This window comes from Vombatus ursinus, unplaced genomic scaffold (genome assembly GCF_900497805.2).
Source record: "Vombatus ursinus unplaced genomic scaffold, bare-nosed wombat genome assembly UNPS02004437.1, whole genome shotgun sequence".
Lineage (NCBI taxonomy): Eukaryota > Metazoa > Chordata > Mammalia > Diprotodontia > Vombatidae > Vombatus > Vombatus ursinus.
Window position 1 is genome coordinate 557,761 of NW_020944215.1, and position 21,647 is coordinate 579,407.

Below are 21,647 nucleotides of genomic sequence, written 5' to 3' on the forward strand. Positions count from 1 at the left end.
ATTTGGCCAAGATCTCACTGCTGCCATAACTGAGAATCGAACCCAAGTCTCCTGATGCCAATACAGTGATGTTTCGACTGCATAAACATCAGGCCCCTGTGAAAAGAACTGTCATCTGGGACAGTTTTCGTATTGGCTTTTAGATTAGACAGTTGGGGGAAAAAGATTAGACAACTGGGGACATGAAGACTCCACAAACTTATTAAGAGGCATTAATGACTACGTGTACTTCTCCCTGAAAGAGAAGCATTTCTGCTGCTATTAACCGTGTCTCTGCCCACGGGGTGGCAGATCCACACAACAGCTGACATTTGGTATAGCCTGAACATAGATGTTAGGGCGTCACCTTTGAGCACTGCTAACAGTGATGCTAAGGAAATTGGGGAATTGTAGTCTTAGAAAGCTCCCAGTGCTCAGTTGGGTGTTGGCTTGCACCCTGCTGATTGAGGTGGAGTGAGACACTCCCTTCTTTTTCCAAATCCTTGTCCAGCTCCCCTCGCCCAGCTGTTCAGGAACTATCCAGGCTATGATAACACCTTCCTCTGAGCTCATATAACTTAACAGTCTGGACCACTCATACTGCTCTGGGACCTATTTTGTTAAATTTTTCCAATCTCTTTCAAATTTCTGCTACTACACTGTAATCTCTTCCAGGCCAGAGATTAGCATACATTGCTGTGGCTTCCCCAGTGCCCAGATACACAGCTCAGCACATGGTAAAGACTCTAGACTTTGCTGATTGACATATCGTATTGGGTCTTAGTGGGGAGAGCATTGCATCTGGAGCAGTGGACCTGTGTTCCAAGTCCTGGCTTCATCCAGGATGAGAGCTGCTTTCCTTTTCCAAGTTCTAGTTCCCCTGTCTGTAAAATAAGCTTCTTATTATTTGCATGACCTATAGGACTGTTGCAAATCAGATAACATAACATATGTGATAATGCTTTGCAAATCTTATAGCACTATAATATAATATAGTATAGTATAATATAATATAATATAATGAAAAACATTAGCTACTTTGTTATCCTTCTACTCAAGTCATTTTCCATGGCCATGAGGTAACCCTAGGTTCTGCCAATGGAACCTAAGCTCTGGCGGGCCCTACCAAGCTGGGGCAGTTTGGAGCAGCAGCCCCCTGACACAGGATGTGCCTGCTTGTCTCAATCACTAGAGCCTCAGCCCCTCCTTCTGGAAATTTTTCATGAAGGCCATCTTTTAAAGTGAAGGGGGTCTGTCATCTGCATTGGTAAATGAAGTCTCCTAGGAAATCTGAGCCCTTTGAAGCATTTCTTCTTCCTTCTTTCTTCTTCCTCCTTTTCCTCTTCTTCCTCCTCCCTCCCACCCCTCCCCTTCACTGAGAAGGCAAGTAATATATAAATTATACTTGTGAAATCATGCAAAGCCTTTTTCCATACTAGCCATATTTCAAAAAAAGCAAGAAAAATAAAGTGAGAAAACTGTACTTCAATTTGCACTCAGAGTTCATCAGTTCTCTCTTGGGAAGTGGATAGTATTTTTTCATCATGAGTCCTTTGGAATTGTCTGAGATCATCGTATTGATCAGAGTAGCCAAACCTTTCACAGTTGATCATTACAACATTGCTGTTCCTGTGCACAATGATCTCTTGTTTCTCCTCCTTTCACTTTGCATCAGTTCATATAGGTCTTGTCATGTTTTTCTGAAACCACCCTCCTCATCATTTCTTGTAGCACAGTAGTACTCCATCACAATCTTATGCCACAACTTGTTCAACCATTCCCCAGTTGATGAGCATCTCCTAGGTTTTCAGTTCTTTGCCACCACAAAAAGAGCAGCTATAAATATTTTTGTACACATAGGTCCTTTTCCTTTTCCTTTGATCTCTTTGGTATACAAACCTAGTAGTGGTATTGCTGGGTCAAAGAGCACACACAGTTTTATAGCCCTTTGGGCCTAATTCCAAATTGTTCTCCCGAATGGTTAGACCAGTTTACTACTCCACCAATAGTTCATTTGTATCCCTATTTTTCCCTCATCCCATTTACTATTTGTCATTTCTGATAGATGTGAGGTGAGTTGTTTTAATTGGCCTTTCTCTAGTTAATAGTGATTTAGAGCATTTTTCATGACTCTAGCTGTGATTTTTTTTTTCTGAAAACTGCCTGATGAAGTTCTTAGGAGTTACATGTATCATCTTCCCGTATAGGAATGTAAATAGTTTAACTTTATTGAGACCCTTATGATTACTCTTTCATGTTTACCTTTTTGTTTCTCTTGAGTTTTCTGTTTGATTGTCAGATTTTCTATTCAGCTCTGGTCTTTTCATCAGGAATGCTTGAAAGCCCTCTATTTCATTAAATATCCATTTTCCCCCTGAAAGAGTATACTCAGTTTTGCTGGGTAGGTTATTCTTCTAGTCCCAGCTCCTTTGCCTTCTAGGAATATCATATTCCAAGCCCTCTCCTTCTTTAATGTGGAAGCTGTTAAAACTTATGTGATCCTGACTGGCTCTATAACACTTGAATTGTTTCTTTCTGGCTGCTTAAAGTCTTCTTTTTGACCTGGGAGTTCTGGAATTTGGCTGTAATATTCCTGGGAGTTTTCATTTTGAGATCTCTTTCAGGAGGTGATCAGTGGATTCTTTTAATTTCTGTTCTACCCTCTGCAGTTTTTCTTGATAATTTGATAAATATGATGTCTAGGCTCTTTCTTTGATGGCTTTCAGGCAGTCTGATAATTCATTCTTAGATTATCTCTCCTTAGTCTGTTTTCCAGGTCAATTATTTTTCCAATGAGATTTCACTTTTTTTCATTCTTTTGACTTTATTTCTTGATGTCTCATGGAGTCATTAGCTTTTACTTGCCCAATTCTAATTTTTAAGAAATTATTTTCTTCAGTGAGCTTTTGTACCTCTTTGTCCATTTTGTCAATTCTGTTTTTAAGGAGTTCTTTTATGCAGTAAATTTTTGTACTTCTTTTACCATTAGGCCAATTCTGTTTTTTAAGGTCTTTCTTCAGTGTTTTTTGTGCCTCTTTTACCAAGTTAACTCTTATCATAATTTTCTTGCATCACTCTCATTTCTTCTCAAATTTTTCTCTACTATTCTTATCCATTTCTTTAAGACCCCCAAGAATCCTTGTTGGGTTTGGGTCCAATTAGCATTTTTGAGGATTTATTTGTGGCTGTTTTCACATTGTTATCTTCTGAATTTGTCTTGGTCTTCCCTGCCATTGTAGTAGCTTTTTATGATCAAATTCTTTTTTTTTGGTTGTTTGCTCATTTTCCAGCTGATTTCTTGACTTTAGACCTTATGTTAAAGTTGGGCTCTGCTCTCCTGGGGGTGGGGAGGCACTGTGCCAAGCTTCAGGCTTTTATGTGCTGCTGGTTTCAGAGCTAGTTCTGGGGGTCTGCAAGTTTTTGGTGGGGCTTTCAAGGTGGTGTGATCCTGGGACAGGTGTGGTCACTGCTTCTGGTCTGAGCTCTGTTCTTTACCCAGGAAGGCCCCCTGGTCCCTGCAGCCACAGGTGCTAGTACTCCTCTTTGCCTTGGAACTGTGACCAGGGCCATTGATCTCTTGTGACGACCCCCAGCACTTCTCTCTCCTCTGGAACTGTGAGCCAGAACTGTATGGAAAATAGAGTTACCAATCAGTGCCAGCTGTACCCAGTGCCATCAGAGGGTCCCCTGAAATCTCTTTCTGACTGGCTGTCTGACTACCTTACTGCTCTCTGGGCTGAGAACTCCTGAAGCTGCTGCTTCAGCCACTGTTGCTGCTGCATGTGAGCTCCAGACAGGCTTCCAACCTGGTGTTGAATAAACTTCTCCTGCTGACCTCCTAAATTTTCTCAGGCTGGAAAAATATGTCACCCTGACCTTTTGTTGGCTCTGCTGCTCCAAAATTTGGCTTGAGGCGTTATTTTAAAGCTGTTTGGAGGGGAATGTTGAGAGAATTCAGCTGGGTTGCCTCTAATCTGCCACCTTGGCTCTACCTCTTCCTCTGTTCCTCTAGACAATGTGGCCCGGGGGGAGAGAGCTGACCTTTGGAACCCTGAAGACCTAGGTTCGAGTCCTGCCACTGACTTGCTGGTTGCACAACCCAGGACAAATCTCTTAACTTCTTGGTGCTCTAGCCATTGCATCTTAAACTGATTAAACAGTTTATGAAGCGCTGAAGGGGTCACGAGTGGAAAAGGTTTAAGAAGCCTTGCTTTAGGCAGCTTTGTAAGACCACCAGTTGCAGAGGAGGTGCCAACTTGCATTGGTAGAGGAGGATTCCCGATTTCTGATTTTCCTGGTTCCCTTTGTCAATAAAATCCTGGGTCCTGTCCCTATCCCCTATCTCTTATTTTTACTGTGGGACCTTAAGGAGATTTGGACTCCTGCAGCTGTATGTAGTATTAAATGCTGATCTGCCTAAGATCTGACTCACTGCAGGTGCCTAAAGCAAGAGGATCAGAATTAGCTTTGCACAAAGGCTATCATGACATCCTAGATGTCCCTGTCAGAAGAGGGAGACCTATGTGGGAATACTATTATTCGTGAGGCAATAACCCCAGGGGCTAACAGGCAGCTGTCACCCCCATGGGCACTGCTAGTTCTCCCCCACAGGACTGGTTTGATGAGGATGGCAGTGAATGGCCCAGCCCATCACTCCTTGAGCTAATCCTGACCAATGAGTGGCCGTCTGTCATGACAGATGGACAGATGCTTATTCGACTTAGCTTAGGTTGCTGAGTCTGAGGAAATACAAGGCTAGACTGACAAAGCTGAGCTCTGCCATGTTCCAAGGATTTGTGGTTTCCTCTGTATGAGAATTCCTTTTCCTGCCTCATATCAGAACTCTTCATCTGAGTAGATGGGCATTAGGAGTTGCTGTGACCCAAACTGTCCATCAGTGGTAGTCTGTCTGGCCCTCTGGGGATGAGCCTGTCCCTCTGCACATGGCTAGGCCCATCCTTGGGTAGCAGATGCACAGTCAGCCCACACTTTGCCAGTGTGGACGTAGCTTGGGAGGAGCTTTGTAGCTTGGGAGGAGCACTCAGAGCTTGTACTTTATTAGCACCATTTTTTTCTTTTGGTTAGGCAATGGGGTTAAATGACTTGCCCAGGGTCACACAGCTAGTGAGTGTCAAGTGTCTGAGAACGCATTTGAACTCGGGTCCTCCTGACTCCAGGGCCAGTGCTCTATCTACTGCCCCACCTAGCTGCACCCTATTAGCACCATCTTGAAGAGCTCGCAGTGTGAGAGTAGAGGGGAATATATCAGTGGAGGGGACCTTGACATAGCTGAAATAACAACAAGGAAGGTCTGAGTCCCTGGCCTCACTGAACGTAAGTGGTGACGTGGAAGAGGAGTAAATGGTTTTAGCCTCGTCATAAACAAAAGCAGCGATAAAATAAGTTACAACAAGATCCCAGACCTGTGATCTGTTCATATTTGGGCTTCTACCAGCCCAGGATTCTGCCTGGTAGACTAAAGGGTAGCCTGAAGCCTTATGCACAGCTCACATTAAGACTAACTGCCCTTCCCTCCAATGGTCTTTAGCCTGTTACGGAGCTGTCATCTGGGTTTTTAAAGTATTTTTAGCTTATACTACCATAGGGGCTGGCTCATCAACCCCTACCTTCTACCCTGCCTTGTGTGAAATGCACTTTACATCATTTTGAAGCTGAGGTCCTATAAAGATGAGTAAGATGTTGCCTCTATTCCCCAAAATAAGGAAGAGCTTTGTAACAATTAAGCTGTAGAACAGCTAAGCAAGCTGCCTTGTGAGGGTCTGAGTTCTGTCGCCTTTGCTGGAAATACCTCCAGTGTATAGCTTTATTACCTTGCATATAGGAGGCACTTAATAGATGCTTGTTTACTTGAATTGGAAGCATCCAAGCAATGGATTTCAAGGAGGCTTTAAGAGAAGAGTATTCCTGCATTGCATGGGAGGAGGAGGTGCCTTCCAAGGTTCTTTACAGCCCTTCTGTGTGCAGAGAGTCTTGATTTTTGTCTAAGCCTGTCACAAAGAACAGAGAAGCACCCCTCCCCCCCATCCTGCTAAAGATGTTTAAGCAATGCAGGGTAGAGGCTGCTTGCATCTCTCACGTGAGGTATTGAGATGATAGCCCAGGGATTTCAAAGATGCCAATGTTCATAACTGTCTTCAAGAGCAAAGGAAGCTTCTCCTGCCTCTCTGTCCTTGGCAAGGGCCCAGTCAAAGCATTTGGGGCAGAGGGCTGCTTGACTTAGTCAATAGTGTTCCCGGAATCTAGAACGTGGCTTTAGGCTACAGCGTGGAACGCCAAGTATGAACTCAGCTTTTTGGTAGATCCAGATGTGCAGGAAGTGACTTAAAAACCTCCACATGCACTGTATTTGTGGGCCTTATGAAAGACTGGTCAGCAACTACTTGAAACAATTTGAAATAGTGTAGAATCAACTGCCAGATTCTGTCATTTAGGCAGAAGTAGAGGATTTTTGATATCAACAGTCCAAAAGGTCTGATATCGACTGTAGGGGAAAAACTCTTAGAAACTGTTTTTTTCCCCATAGTTTTATTTAAAGAGATTTTCTTTAAAACCATACTTTAGCTTGGGCAGGAACAATATATATAAATGGAAAAAATAAAGGTCATAGAAGGGAGAGCTAATGGTGGGTCAGAGAATACAGAATCTCAGAGCTCCTAACTGAACAGTAATCCCTTCTACAACATTATCAATAAGTGGGTATCTAACCTCTGTTTAAAGATTTGTCAGTGTTGGGAGTCTGTGATGTCCTCAGGTCACCTATTCACCCGTGTAAATCTGGCAAAGCCATGTGGGGAGAGAGGGCCAGCTTGGGAAAGAGGATCCTTCTTCAGGTTTCTCAGTGCTTCCATCCTTCCTTCTCAGACTCCTTGTTGACCTTTCAGTGCTGAGGACAGGTCACTGCCAGATTTACCAAAGGGCCAATGGGCCAGTGGGAAGGAATACTCAACTAGGGATTCATTAGCAGGTCTGTTTTGATCCAAGCTGTGATACTAGCTCCTGCACCAATCTGGGCCTGAATTTTCGAATCTGTAAAAATGGAGCCAGTAATGCTTGTACTGCTGACCTCGTACAGGTGTTGTGAGGAAAGGACTTTGTGCTTAAACCTTCAGGGGCCGCAAAAATGAGAGATCTTGCTGTTAGTAATGTAGCTGGAGGGCACCAGCTGAGAAATGCTGAATTCCAGTGTTGGCATGCCATGGAGGATGGATAAAAGCAGCTCAGTGAGGCAGGCATTTTAGGGCAAAACAGAAAGGGATTGACTCTAGGTAGAGGGGGCCATGGGCCACAGGGGAACACAGTGACATCCTGTATCACATGTCAGCTGGGACACAAAGCTGTTGGGGGACAGGGTCACTGTGTGGGCTGTCTAGAAGGGGATTGAGTAAGGAACTGGAACTTGCTCGAATGGGGAGGAGAGGTAGCTCTTTAGTGCTCAAAACCCCAAAAGTCAATTGAAGCTCATGGCCCATATCACCCTCCAGGGTGGGACAGACTGGAAAAGCAGCCACCTTGGGTGGTAGAGTGCAAGGACCTCTCAACTTGGTTATTATTCTTCCCTTGCACGCACTTTCCATTGTGGCCATAGTGGCCTGCTGGCTGTTCCCTGACCTTGGCCATCTATCGGGCTTCTCCATGCCTTTGGCCTGCCTAGCTCCTGTTCCTGGGATTCTCTCCCCACCTTGGCCTCAGGGAGGTGCTACCTCCCTCCTACAGAAAACCTTTTCTTATCCCCCTGGTTTTTGGTACTTTCTCCCTTCTACTTAGAGACAGCATGGTCTAGTCAGTCAGTCAGTCAAGAAGCATTTATTAAGTACCTACCGTGTGCCAGACACTCTGCTAAACATTGGAGATATAAAGAAAGGCAGAAGATAGTCCCTGCTCTCACAGAGTTCAGTTTAATGGAGGGGGGTGAGGTGTGTGGCAACATGCAAACAACCACATAGAAACAAGAAATGAACAGAATAGGGGGCAGTTGGTGGCGCAGTAGATAGAATACCAGCCCTGGAGTCAGGAGGACCTGAGTTCAAATCCTGCCTCAGACACTTGACACTTAACTTTAGCTGTGTGACCTTGGGCAAGTCACTTAACCCTGATTGCCTTACCACCCCCCAAAAAAAGAGAAAAGAAAAAAGAAAAAAAAATAAACAGAATAACTTGGAGATAATCAACAGAAGAAGGCACTGGCATTAAAAGGCTTGTAGCAGAAGGTGGAAGTTTAGCTGGGACTTGAAGGAAGTCATTGATGTTAGGAGGTGTAGAGATGAGGAAGGAGTAAATTCCAGACATGAGGAGCAGGCAGTGAAAATGCATGGAATCAGGAGATGGAATGGCTTGTCAGAGGAGCAGCCAGGACTTCAGTGTTGTTGGATTTCAGAATACTTGGGGTGGAATAAATGTAAGAAGGCTGGAAAGGTAGGAGGGGGCCAGGTGAGGAAGGGCTTTGTTTGGGTGCCAAACAGAGCAGTTTGTAATTGATCCTGGAAGTGATGGGGGCCATTGGAGTTTATTGAATGGGTGTGACATGGTCAAATCTATACTTTAGGAAGATTATTTTGATAGCTGAGTGGAGGATGGATCAGAGTGGGGACACATGAGGCAGAGAGACCACCCAGCAGGCTGTTGCAGTAGTTCAAGCCTGAGGTGATGAGGGTCTGCACCGGGGTGATAGCAGAGAAAAAAGGGGCATATGAGAGAGATGTTACAGAGGTAAAAATCGACAGATCTTGGCAACAGATTGAATGTTGGGGGGTGAAAAAGTGAGTCAAGGATGAGACACCTGTGTTATGAGCCCGAGTGACTAGGAGGCTGGTTGTGCTCTTGACAGTCATGGGGACGTTAGGAAGAGGGGAGAGCTTGGGGGGGGAAGATGAGGTCGATTTTGGACACGTTGAGTTAAGATGTGTATAGGTTATCTAGTTTGAGATGTCCAGTAGGCAAATGGAGATGTGGAGGTTAGGAGAGAGGTTGAGCTGGTTAAGTAGATTTGAGAATCATCAGGATAGAGATGATAAAATGAATCCATGGGAGATGATGGATCACCAAGCAAACACTATAGAAGAAGATGAGGATCCAGGATGGAGCCCCAAGAGACACCCCCAAGGCTATTGAACATGAACTGGATAAAGATCCAGCAAAGGAGACTTTGAGGAGAGGTCAAATAGGGAGAGGAGCAGTGTGGCCTGAACAAGAGTGTCAGAGGCTGCAGAGAGGTCAAGGAGGATGGGAAGGCCATTTGGTTTGGCAATCGAAAGAAGGTTAGGGACTCTGAAGAGAGTGGTCTTGGTTGAATAATGAAGTTGGAAGGGAGGATAGAGAAGTTGGATAGAGAACTGGCCTTGCAGCCCAGAAGTTCTCTTTCTGACCCCTACTAGTCATGTGATCTCTCGGTGCCCTTGGCCAGGGATGCAAACTCAAGTAGAAATGGAGGCTGCTCAGGCATATGGAAGGATCCCTGCAGGCCACCGACTGACTTCATTTTCAAATGTAACATTGTTTCCGCTTGATTGTATTTTTATGTATTTTGTTAAATACTTCCCAATTACATTTTAATCTGGTTCCTGAGCATTCATGTTTGACACTTCTGCTCTGGGCAATTCTCTAAGACTACAAATTGGAAAAGAAGGTGCTGCCCTGTACTGCAAATGACACCATAGTCTAGGCTTGCTCCAAAAGAGCTCCTATTTACTTGTCTCTGCAAATGTGCTCCTCAGTAACATGCAAGCGCTCTCCTTCAGGCAAGCGCCTCTGCCCGGTTCTCTTGGTGCCCTTGTTGGCTAGCATAGTGTCTTGTATATTTCAGGACTTTTGAATGGTGCTGAAATGAGGAGTCGCACCCCAATTCTGCTGTTTCCGAGTTAGGTGACCTTGAATGAGTCCACTTCCCGGGAGCGCTGGAGTGGCTTAAACTGTTCCAAGCCCACTGTTAAATTGTCAGGGTGAGCATTTACTTCCTCCTTGGAAATCAACAGCTCCAAATCAGACCTTGTTTTGTTAGGCGTCTACCATGTGTGGGGAACCTGCGACCAAATCCTTGGATTTAGTAAAAGGGCCACACTTGAGGACCTAGAAGGCCACATGTGTCTTCCAGGCCACAAGTTCCCCTCACCTGGACTCTAGACTTAAGGAAGTGATACAGGGGGCACCTAGGTGACGCAGTGGATAGAGCCATCAGCCCTGAAGTCAGGAGCACCTGAGTTCAAATCCGGCCTCAGACCAAACACTTGACATTTACTAGATGTGTGACCCTGGGCAAGTCACTTAACCCTAATTGCCTTAAAAAAAAGAAAAAGAAAAAGAAAGTGATGCAGAAAATAATAACTTCAAAAGGGTGTCGGGCACATCCCCACCCATCCAGTGAGCCAGTTGTTAAAAATTGACTAGCCTCATTGTCCCTTCCCCTCTGCCTGCCTCAGTTTCCACTTGTAGAGCTAATAGTACTTGAATTACCCAGAAGTATTAAGTGGAAAATGCTTTAAGCATAGAGAAATAGGAACTGTTGTTACGATTAAATTGTGGATGATTTGTCCAGAATAGATTTTTCAGTTCAGTTTAACATGTTAAATACCTGCTGTTTGCTGAGCAATGTACAAGGTTGAGAGAGATACAAAGTTTGGCTCAAACCCTACTCCCTGCCCTTCAGGGAGTTTACAATCTACTGGGCCGATAAGCCACATTTACAAAGTATTTTATGGTTTACAAAGTAATAAAATTGAAAACTTTGCATGTAAAATGGTACAAATAAAGTGCCGTGTAAAGTCTGAGAGAGAACATCATCATTGATGGGGGGGAGGGGGAGGGAAGAGCAGGGGAAGACCCCTGGAGGAAGTAACATTTGAGTTGGATTTTTAAATCTTGGAAGGCATCGTTTTGTGTGTGTGTGTGTGTGTGTGTGTGTGTGTGTGTGTGTGTGTGTGTGTGTGTGTGTGTGTGGTGGGGGGAAGTCATTCCTCTCATAGTGTGAGCAAAATTTTGAGGGGAGTAATTACTCACAAAATATTATGAGTAATCTAGTAATCTAGGTGGAGTGCCCAGAAGGAAACAGTCTGAGCTCCGAATGGCATGAAATTGTGGAGGGCTCTGCATGCCAAACACCTGCTCCAAACACTGCTGTGGCATGATTTTGAGCAGGTGTGACCGGCTCTCTGGACAAGATGTAAACCAGCCTGTTCAGGGAGGAAGGGTTAGCTTAGAGTGCAGTGTGTAGTCCAACTGCTTTTTTGCAGAGGAGGAAATTTAGTATCAGAGCAGGGAAATGACTTGTTCACAGTGGTGCAGAACTAGGTACTAGAGCTGAGATTTGAACTCGGATCTTCTGATTTCAGATTCAGTGCTCTTTCCTTTGTGTGGCCATTTTTTTGCCCCGGTGCCTTCAACACTTCAAGGAGGTCATGGCCAATGCCTTTGACCAATTGTCAGGAATGTGGTAGTCTAGATTCTTGTTCAGGTATGAACTGGACTAAATGTTCTCTGAGGTTCTCTTCTAGCTCGGAGGTTCTGTGGTTCCCTGGCAGAAGGTGTTCATGTTAAGTAGGGCTGAAAAGCCTTGGGGGGGTGGGCACATCTGTCCTCCTCAACCACACCCACTCATCGGCAACAGCTGCCCAGCCAATGGCCTCATCCCTGAACACAGACCAAGACAATGGGCCTGTTGTGTGGCTGCTGCTCCATGGAATGGATTGTTTTAGCAGGTGCAGGCGAAGGCCTGAGCTCAAAGTGGGGTGAACTCCCCATTCTTGCTGCCTCAGCACAAGCCAAACCCTAGCTAGCCTTTTGTCTGCTGTGGGCAGGTGTTGGAATTGGGTTTATTTGAGCTCTGCTCCTCCTAGGCATAGGGGTAGCATCTGTTTCCGTTTTGTTCCTTTGTTGGCCTCTTCTTTCTCTTTCTTTTCCTTTTTAATTGAAGTATAGGCTCCCTCCAGTGGCTAATCACTGAGCTCTTAATTCCCAAAGGCCACTGTCTTGAGCCCAGAGGTTAGAATCCTGGAAAGGCTGGGCATTTCTTCGCTGTTTTCTGAAGCAGAAGGAAGTTATGCCGAAATGTTTTCATTTTCATTTATATATTATTTGGTTCAGTGATGGGCTGGAAGTACTCCCCCCTTCCCCAGAACTAAGGGACTTGTGTCCCCCCCCCCCCGTTTGTTTATTAGGTAGAATCTGTACCTCAGAACTATGGCCTGCCACAAGTGGAGGTATGAAGCAGACTGGAAGGGCCTAGGGTAGCATGGGTGGCAGGGTCAGGGTGACAGGTCTCGGAACAGGAGGAGGAAACTTGGCGGGGGGGGGGCACTGCCAATCTGTCCTCCAGTGTTTTCTCTAGGTTCATTCCCCCTGCTGCTCTATCTCCTCCTCCCCTTTCCTAATGCCTAGAGTGCCAGAGTCAGGAGACCTGGGTTTGAATCTTGATTTAGCCACTTACCTGTGTGACTCTGGGCAAATTACCTCCTCTGAGCCACAGTTTATTTCTCTCTAAAATGAGGGCATTGAACTAATTGATCTCTAAGGGCCCTTGGAGCCTCTGTGACTAGGGGAGCACTCTAGCTTTTTTTAATTGATAAATTTGGTTTTAACATGGCAGTGGAACTTAACCGCTAAATATACTCTTGAAAAACAATCAAGTGAAACACAAGAGTGTTTTAAAATGATGCTTTTGTCATTGGCCATTTGTCAAAAGGAAGTAAAGCTTGGTGCTTTTAGCTAGTCAGTACCAACGTTGTCTAGTATCATTTTTCTGAGGTTTGTTTGTCTTTCATATGGTCTTCATTTATAGGATTGTAGTCATTGTATGTGCTTCTGGCTTTGCTTTCTTCCCTCTCTGGTGCTTCTTATTACACCCCTGTATCGTTTTTTGTTCAGTCACTTGCTCATTGATTGGCATGTGGTTTCTTTCTAGCTTTTTTTTTTACTATGACAAGTAGTGCTGCTATGAATCGTTTTGTGTGGCTAGGTCTTTTGTTCATGACCTCCTTGGGGTATCCACCCAATAGTGGGATCACTGGGTCAAAGGCTGTGTACATTTTTATACATTCATTTTTAACTTTTCTCCTGTAATTCCAAATTGTTCTCTAAAACAGTTGGACAGCTTGATCAGAAGGAAATTAGCATATCTGTCTCCCCAAAGTCCCTTCAATGTTGCTAATTTGATGGGTATGATGTGATACCTCAGTGTTGTTTTAATGTGCATTTCTCTGTTAGTGATCTTGAATAATGTTTTAGATAGCTGTTGATAATTTTCCTTTTGAAAGATGGTGGGGCTTCTTTGGGGACGGTGGTGGCAAAGCTAGTTTGTGAAACTGGTTAACACATTTCCTCATTCCTTTGAGTACCTGATAATCAAGACGCAGGTCACAGAAGAAAAATCAGCTTCTCCTTGTCTACCCTTGTGGGAGGTAAGCCCCAGTGAGGGTAACAGTGGGTAATCTTCAGATCAGTTATACTAACTCTTGGAGCACTGAAAGTGTTTTGGATATGTTGTCACACATCAGGCCTGTGAAGACAAGGGGGGAGTGCTGGTATTATCGCTATTTTACAAAGCAGGAAACTAAGACTCAAAGGGAGGGATCATGGGGAAGGGGCAGGGCTGGAACTTTCTATCTCAGTGGAGTCTCAATAGCCACCTTATAAGAGTTGGCAAGGATTATTTTTACAGGAAACCAAGGGTCGGAAAGGTTGAAGGAAAATTTGTTAACAGGGTGATAAACTCAAATCCTCAATTTGCTTTTTTTTTGAGGCAATTGGGGTTAAGTGACTTGCCCAGGGTCACACAGCTAGTAAGTGTCTTAGGTCAGATTTGAACTCAGGTCCTCCTGAGTCTGTGGCTAGTGCTCTAACCACTGCACCACCTAGCTGCCCTCTTCAATTTACTCATTTTTATTTTTTGTACTCATCTTTTAGGAGAAAGAGACAAAGATGAGAAAAGTAGCCTGAAATCAGCCTGGTAGGTGGAAAGAGCTCTGGATGTAGTAGCAAAAGACACATGTTGTTACCAAAGTTGTAACCAATAAGGGGAATGAGAGAAGGTGGCATTTAGATGGGGCTTTTGAAGGGATGGGTGACAATCAATAGGTAAAGGAGAGAAGGGAAGACATTCCAGGTACAGGAAGAGCCTGAACAGAGGGAGAGAAAGGAGGAGAGCACAGTGTGCATTGGAAGGTATGCAGAGGCCGGTTCAACTGTGGACCAGAATTCTAGGAGCTGAGGTTGGGAAGGGCCTTAATGCCAGGCGGGGGTGTTACTCCATAGACAATAAGGAATTACTGAAGATTGTATTAGAACAGATAGTCACTATCCTGAGCATGGACAGTGCTCATACTTGGCTAAAGCACAATGTTGCCCTGGGAGGCTCTTGAGAGATGTAGGGTTTAACTTGCCCCTGTACTGCACAGTCTCAGCCTGCTGGGCTATAACTGGCATTTTTCTCGCTTTGTCGGGGCAATCTCTGTCCCCTGATGTTACTGCTTTTGAAAAAATACCTCTCCCCCATTGAATCTTCCCTTGTAACAAAAGAAAAGCAGTTCAAACAAATCCAACCAACCATGTCTGACAGCATATGCCCACAACAACCAAGTCTGACAGTGTGTGCACGGCTCCGAATCCAGAGTCCTCTGCCTCCCTCCTGAGAGGAGGGACAGTCATTTCATCGTCTCTTGTAGGTGGGATTCTTGTACACATGTCGCTTAAACTGGCTGGCCTCCCAGTTCTGAGATTCTCCAATGGCAGTGTGAGCACAGAGGAAGGGACAGATGACAGGGAGGGTACAATGGACAGTGCCTGGCTGCTTTTGCAGATGGAGGATGATGGTGAGGGAAGAGCTGAAGATGAACTTTGTGCTTAGGCCAATGGGTGTTTGTGCCCTGTGTGTAGAGGAGGGTGCAGGGGACGGTGCTTGGGGCACGGCTCGTATATCGGAGTCAGGAGAGGTGCTGTCCTGAGCAGCAAGGCAGTGGGAAGGAATCAGAAGAAGCATGATGAGGAGTGGGGAATTTGGATCCAGGATCCAAGTTTTGTTGTGAACCGCCTACAGAATGCTTTTGGCATGAGGATTATGGAGAAATTAATGTGAGGTTTTCCCTTCCTGGGTTTTTTTCTCCATACACCTTTCTTGTTAGAGGAACCTACTTAGTGGGTTAGGTCCGTCTGCCATAGGAGGCAACATTTTATAGCAATGAGACCCTAGACCAGTCATTAACCTTTTTTTTAGATCTCAGTGCCTTTGTCTGTAAAATGAAGACAGCACCTAGCTCATCAGGGGGGTTGGGAGAACTTGTAGGAAATCCATACTGCTGTTAAGTAACAGTGAAGCCAAGCTGGCCTCTGAGTTGGCAGGGTCAGGGGTTAAGTCCTACCTTGGAGCAATACGGGCAGGTCATTTCAACTCAGTGCCCTGAAACTTCCCTCAATGAAATCCCAGGGCTGGCCTAAGATTGATAATAGTGATGATGATGACAATGTTGAAGATGAAGATCTAGAAGAAGGGAGTCCTTGCCCTTGAGCTTGAACTTAGTTAGGAAGACAGGGCTAAATTCAGTGAACCAAATAACTTGGTCAAAGTCATAAGTAGCAGAACCAGGATTTGAATCCAGGGCTTTTGACTGTAGATCTAGTGCTCTTTCCATTGTACCATGGGCCTCTCTCTCAGGTTGCCTTCTTGGGACTGTGGCACTAACTTTTACATAGTTTCCTTCTCCCACTATTTTTCTTACTAATTTCCAGTTGCTTCAGAAACTCCTGGCTCCTTGTACTAAACTGGTTGTGTGTGTGTGTGTGTGTGTGTGTGTGTGTGTGTCTATGTCTGTGTGTTAGCTATTTTCTTCTGGCCCTGGCCTCTTGTATTAGGCTGGCTTATATTGATTTCTGTGTTTTGTCACGCACCATCAGTTTTCCACTAGCTGGGGCTAATTCCAGGGGAGAAGAAGCCTGGATAATGCAAAAGCAATGGGTAACCCCAAATGTTTTTATTGGCTTTGAAAATTCCTGAGGCAAGCTCTCATTCTGACACTCCCACACACTGGCTCAGTGCCTAGCTCTGACCTCCACCCAGTTCAACTTCAATGTCAGAGACTGTTAGGGCTCAGCCCACCCAGGGAGACTCTGTGGTATTTAGTGGAAAGGATAGTAGACCGGAAGATTCCTGGGTTCAAATCCTCACTCTTGTACACACTAGTTGTCTGTATGACCTTGGGCCAAATCACTTCTCTCTCCTCTCTGGGCCTCAGTTTTCTCCTCTGTAAAATTGGATCGATAATCCCTGCATGACCTACTACACACTACTACACAGGGCCATTATCGAGAAAACAGTCTGGAAACCTTTGACGTGCATCGAAAGGGGGTGTTGTCATTAGTTGAGGAGGGATGATGTCCCAGATAAGCCACTCACAGATAATATAGAGTTGGCTGTGTGGCCAGAGCCTAGACATTCTTAAAAAAATTAACGAACTGAATGCTTATGTGGGATTGGAAACAATACCAGAGTCGCAGATGTTCATGGCACTGTGCCGATTAAATGTCTTGCAGTGTTCTATGTGTTTACCTCTTCCTGGTTTGTGAGGTGGAGAAGAGACATGGTCTTCCCACAGCTTTATGGGGAGCTGACCTGGGCGCCATCTCGAGGCATTTGTAGGTGCCATCACTTGGTGTCCCCCCGCCTGCTACCTGGCTCTGGTTTTGGAGCTTCCAGTCCAGCTGGGGCATCAAGGCCAGGAGCAGTGGATAAGTGAATGTGAGTGAAACTGTGCTTTTTTTTTTTTCTCCAGGTGCCGCTACTTGGCCGTTCAGCTGTCTCCTGCCATCCCTGTCTTTGCAGCTGTTCTTTTCCTCTTTTCCATGGCTACGCTGCTGCGGACAAGCTTCAGTGACCCTGGTGTGATTCCCCGGGCCCTGCCAGATGAAGCAGCTTTCATTGAAATGGAGATAGGTGAGCTGGGCTGGCCAAGAAGCCCCTGAGGGGGTGTAAGCTGCCAGCAGGACACTTGTCACCGTGCCCTGAATGATTGTGCAAGGATCATAAGAGCTAGCATCATCCCTGGCCTTCTGTGTAGTCCATTTTCCTCCTGAGCCTGCGTACTCATCCTGTCTTTGTGCTATTCCCAGAAGGTAGATGTGGGCGGCTGTAGTAAAGCCTCAATCTTCCCCAGATTTGGTGAAACTTGGAATAGGACAAGAGCTGGGGGTTGGCGCCAGGACACTTGGGTTTCCAGCTTGGCTTAGCCACTTACTAGCTCTAACAACCTTGGGCAAATCACTTCCCCTTTCTGGGCCTCAGTTTCCTCCTCTTGTAAAATGAGAGGTAACAACACTAGCACTTCCAGCTTCACAAGTGAGCTCCTGGAGGGCCAAAAGGGACAGTAGATGCTCGACCAAGCATTTTATAAACCCTAAAGTGCCCTGAATGTGGGTTGTCCTGTACCTGTCATGGTGCGTTTTCCCTTTCTAGAACCTGGGTTGTGAAGCCAGTGCTGGGGATGACACTCCCATCTTAGTGCACTGGAATTTCCAAGAAGCTTTCCTCACCCCAGTCCTGCCAGGGTTAATGTTGCCACCTTACAAATGAGAAAGCTAAGGTTTAGGAGCGTCCTGTGACTTGCTGATGCTCGCAGAGCTAATCGGTGACAAAGCTGGACCTTGAATCCAAGTCTAATAGCTCTAATAGACGAGGGCCTGACATCAGCAGCTGGAAAAACTGAGTAGGGTGGCAACAAGATTTACCCCCTGGTCATAGTGGAGTCTGTATCACGGCTGCAATTTAGATTGACCCTTGGATCTAAATCCCATGCTATTCCATCCTTAGCTGTATTTGCTTTAACTCTTTATGTCCCATTTGCTTGTGTCTATATTTTCAGCTTCCTGTCTCTGCGGGGTCGGGGGGGCGGAGGAAGAGCATATGTTTAGACCATAGTGGGGCTTCTTAAACTTTTTCCACTCCTGACAAACCCCTTCAGTGCTTTTTTGGTGAGACAATCAGGGTTAAGTGACTTGCCCAAGGTCACACTGCTAGTAAATGTCAAGTGTCTGAGGCCGGATTTGAACTCAGGTCCTCCTGACTCCAGGGCTGGTGCTCTATCTACTGCGCCACCTCGCTGCCCCCCCCTTCAGTGCTTCTTAAACTGTGGGTCGTGACCCCATATGGGGCTGCATAGCGCAAGAATGGATCTTAAGTCCAACCTCCTCCGCATTCCACAGATGAAGAAAGCAGCTCAGATATGGGGTAAATGACTTGCCCAAGGTCATCCAGGTAGGAAGTAGCAGAGCAGTTGTTTCTGGGAGGCTGAAGACTGTGCATAGACAACGATGGGTGAGGGCTGGCAGGCAGACCTGGGCTGGAATCAGGGTACTGCTCTTTGTTAACCTGTGTTGTCTTGGGCAAATCCCTGAATAAATCTGATTGCTACAATTTTTTGTTATGAGGGTTGACTCCCTGGGAGCAGAGAGGAGGGATAGAGGGGAAAACGCAGGTGATATTAAAACAAGATAGCAATAAAAATGGATTTTTAAAAGAGTTGCCGCATGCCATCCCCAAAGGATCCCAGACTGTTAGAGCAGGAAGGGATAACAATGATTTCCCATCCTCCACCAGAAAAAATGACAAAGAAAACTAAATTTCCAACAAGAAGGCATAGTCAAGCAAAGCAAATGCCCCCCGAAGAGTTTTCCCCATCGCCCTCTGTCAGCTTCGCCCTTGGGCTTCTCGGATCATGTTTGAGTGTTGCTTTGGACAGAGTTCTTTCTTAAGCTTTTCAAAATTGTTTGTTTTTACGAAGTTGAAAGGGTGGTATGCATTACTCTTTTTGATTCTACTCACTTCACTCTGCTTTGGTTATAAAGTATAAGTACAGACAGTTCTCACTTTATGTAAGTTTATATTATGCAAATTCAACTCCCTGGCTGGCTCTGGCCCAGGTGACAGCCACAGCAGCAGCAGTACTGGCGCAGCCCTGCTCCAGGAGTCCTTCATTCCAGGTTGCCCCAGCTGGGGGGGAGGGGTGGAGAGGTCACAGAGTTACATATGGGGCAGGGCCATGAGGAGCCCCATGAGGGGACAGGGAGGTTATGTTAAGCCAGAACGGGCTGTATACTTTTAGTATACCTCTAAATCTTCTCAGGTTTCTCTGAAACCACCCCCTTTATCATTTCTTACAGCGTCCACAATGGTATCCCATCACATTGATATAACATAACTAGTTCAGCCATTCCCCAATTGATGGACACCTCCTTAGTTTCCAGTTTTTTGCTACCACCAAAAAGAGCTGCTATAAATATTTGTGTACATAGAGGACCATTTCCTTTTATCTCTGGGATATAGCCTAGGAGTGGTATCCCTGGGTCAAAGGGTAGCAATTATTTTTTAAACCTTGGTGGATTAGAGTGAATTGTCTTGAGAATTATTTGATGAAATCCCCTGGGATCACTTGGCACAATCTAGGTGTTAAACCCAGGATGAGAAATGCTGATTTGGGGGTTGGGGGAATGTGCCAGAGCAGCTCATCTCTCTTTTGATTGAACTTGGCAATTACTCTCAGAAAGGTGTCAAAGACCACTGGGCTTGTGTCAGGCACCTACAGTCTGGATTGGATCTTGTCTTTCAGAGGCAACCAATGGCACAGTGCCACAGGGTCAGCGTCCACCCCCTCGAATCAAGAATTTCCAGATCAACAACCAGATCGTGAAACTAAAGTATTGTTATACATGCAAGATCTTCAGGCCCCCCCGGGCCTCCCACTGCAGCATCTGTGACAATTGTGTGGGTAAGCAGAACATTTTGAGGGGTTACCCTGGCCAGCTTGATCCTAGGCGTGGGTAGGAGTGTTTGGGTGCTGAAAGACAGCTCTTCTTAGGAGGCTGCATAAGCCTCACTTTATGTAATAAGGTGACAATTTAGTTAAGTTTTTAGAGATTTTAGAGACCGGCTAGTCTGAGAGTTCTTAACCTTTCTGTGTTTGGCATTCTGGTGAAGTCTTTGGACTCCTCAGAATACATTTTAAATTCAAAATTCAATTAGAGGTTAACAAAAATAAGGAAGTCAATTTTTCCTCATCCAAGTTCACAGGGTTCCTGGGAATTGGTGGGTCTTGGATTAATAATCCCTGGTCTAGTCTAACCTCATTTTGCAAGAAACTGAGAAAGCCTAGATTGGGCAAGGGACCTGGCCAAGGTCCCGCAGCTGACGTGTGGCAGAGCCAGGAATGAACCCCAGGGCTCTGGACTTAAAAGTCAGAGCTCTTTGCATGCCACAGATCCCCTGATGAATGACTCTTCTGGGAGGTGTCTGGCTTCCCCAACTGTGGCTGGGGAGACGTATCTGGTTGTGTGAATTCTTAGGGAGAGGGAAGAATATTTCCCTGATTCAGCAGTTGTGAATATCTGCATTTCCCTTGAATTTGTTTGTTTAAAGACATGGGGGCACGAGAGCCTTTGTCCACTGGAGGGCAGTAATGCCAGGCTTTAGCAGGCTGGCAGCCATGCATTGTGTGTCTGTACCTGAGAAGGCCTGCCTGTTCAGCATGCCCTCTCTGCCATGACTAGGTCTGCAGCAGGTAGTGCTCGCCATTCCAGTCCTCCCAGTTGGGGCATTGTCTAGAGGCCCATTGCTTAAATCCCTTTTATTGCTCGGAGCCCACATAGCATCCACACAGCACATTGCTTTCCTTTTACTTCCCAAGTGTCTGGGTGAGCCAGAGGACCCTGCTTTTAGTAGGTGGGGAAAGTTACACGTACACGGAAGCCTAATTCAAACGTTTCAGGAATGACATTTAATGAAGGCCTACAATGGATCCTTTTTGGTAAAACAAAGATCCTTCCTCACTTCCTCTGATTTCCTTTTTGTATCAGCCCCAATTTTAACATGTCAAGTTTGCTATTTTCATACAAGTTCAGAGTATACTTGTAACTCAAACCGGTGATCTGTGGGCAGCATGACAGAGTGCAAAGGCCAGTGGAATCTCAGCCAGCTCTGACACTTCAGCTCTGTAACCTGGCTTGCTTAAGTCCCTTCCATTCTGAGCCTTAGTTTGCTCTTCTTAAAATGGGGATAACAACATTTTCACTATCTACTTTCTGGTGAGGAGGCTGGGAGGGTCAAGTAAGACACAAGTGGACACATGGTGCTTGGAAAGTGCTAGAAATGTGAACTCTGAAAATATTGCAGGACAAATCCTGTTCCCTGTGCTGGTTTCCTCTAACACAACAGCCTCAGGAGATAGGGAGGACAAGAAACTTGGGACTCAGACAAGGGAAATGACTTGCTTGTGCTTACAAAGCTCTTATGTAGCAAAGGTGGGCTTAGAACCTAAGCAGTCTGGGTCTGAGTCCCATGGTCCTTCTACTGCACCAAACCTCTTTCCAAGTTGCCTAATATGATTTTTCCTTGGCCCCCAACATCAGTGTAAACTTGGGCAAGTCTCAGTTTCCTTTTTTGTAAAATGAGAGTGTTGGATTAGATAATCTTTAAGGCCCATTCCCACTCCAGATCTCTCAGACCTTTAAGCAGCCTGTGCATGCGTGTTCTATGTGCACACAAACACGTATATTCAGTGTGCTATATTGAACTCTAGAAATAGGAGCTGCTTTTGTTATAAATTGTTGGTTCTGAAGACATCCCCATTTACCACTACACACACACACACACACACACACACACACACACACACACACACACA

At 45.5% G+C, this 21,647-nt stretch overlaps 1 protein-coding gene across 1 annotated transcript in view; it reads left to right on the forward strand.

The window, feature by feature from the left end:
* ZDHHC9 (zinc finger DHHC-type containing 9) overlaps window positions 1–21,647 on the forward strand; it is a 36,059-nt gene that overhangs the window by 6,541 nt on the left and 7,871 nt on the right. The window contains exons 3-4 of the mRNA XM_027836356.1: window positions 16,749–16,909; window positions 19,578–19,736. Of these exons, the coding sequence (XP_027692157.1) occupies window positions 16,749–16,909; window positions 19,578–19,736 (320 nt within the window). The remainder of the gene's footprint in view (window positions 1–16,748; window positions 16,910–19,577; window positions 19,737–21,647) is intronic.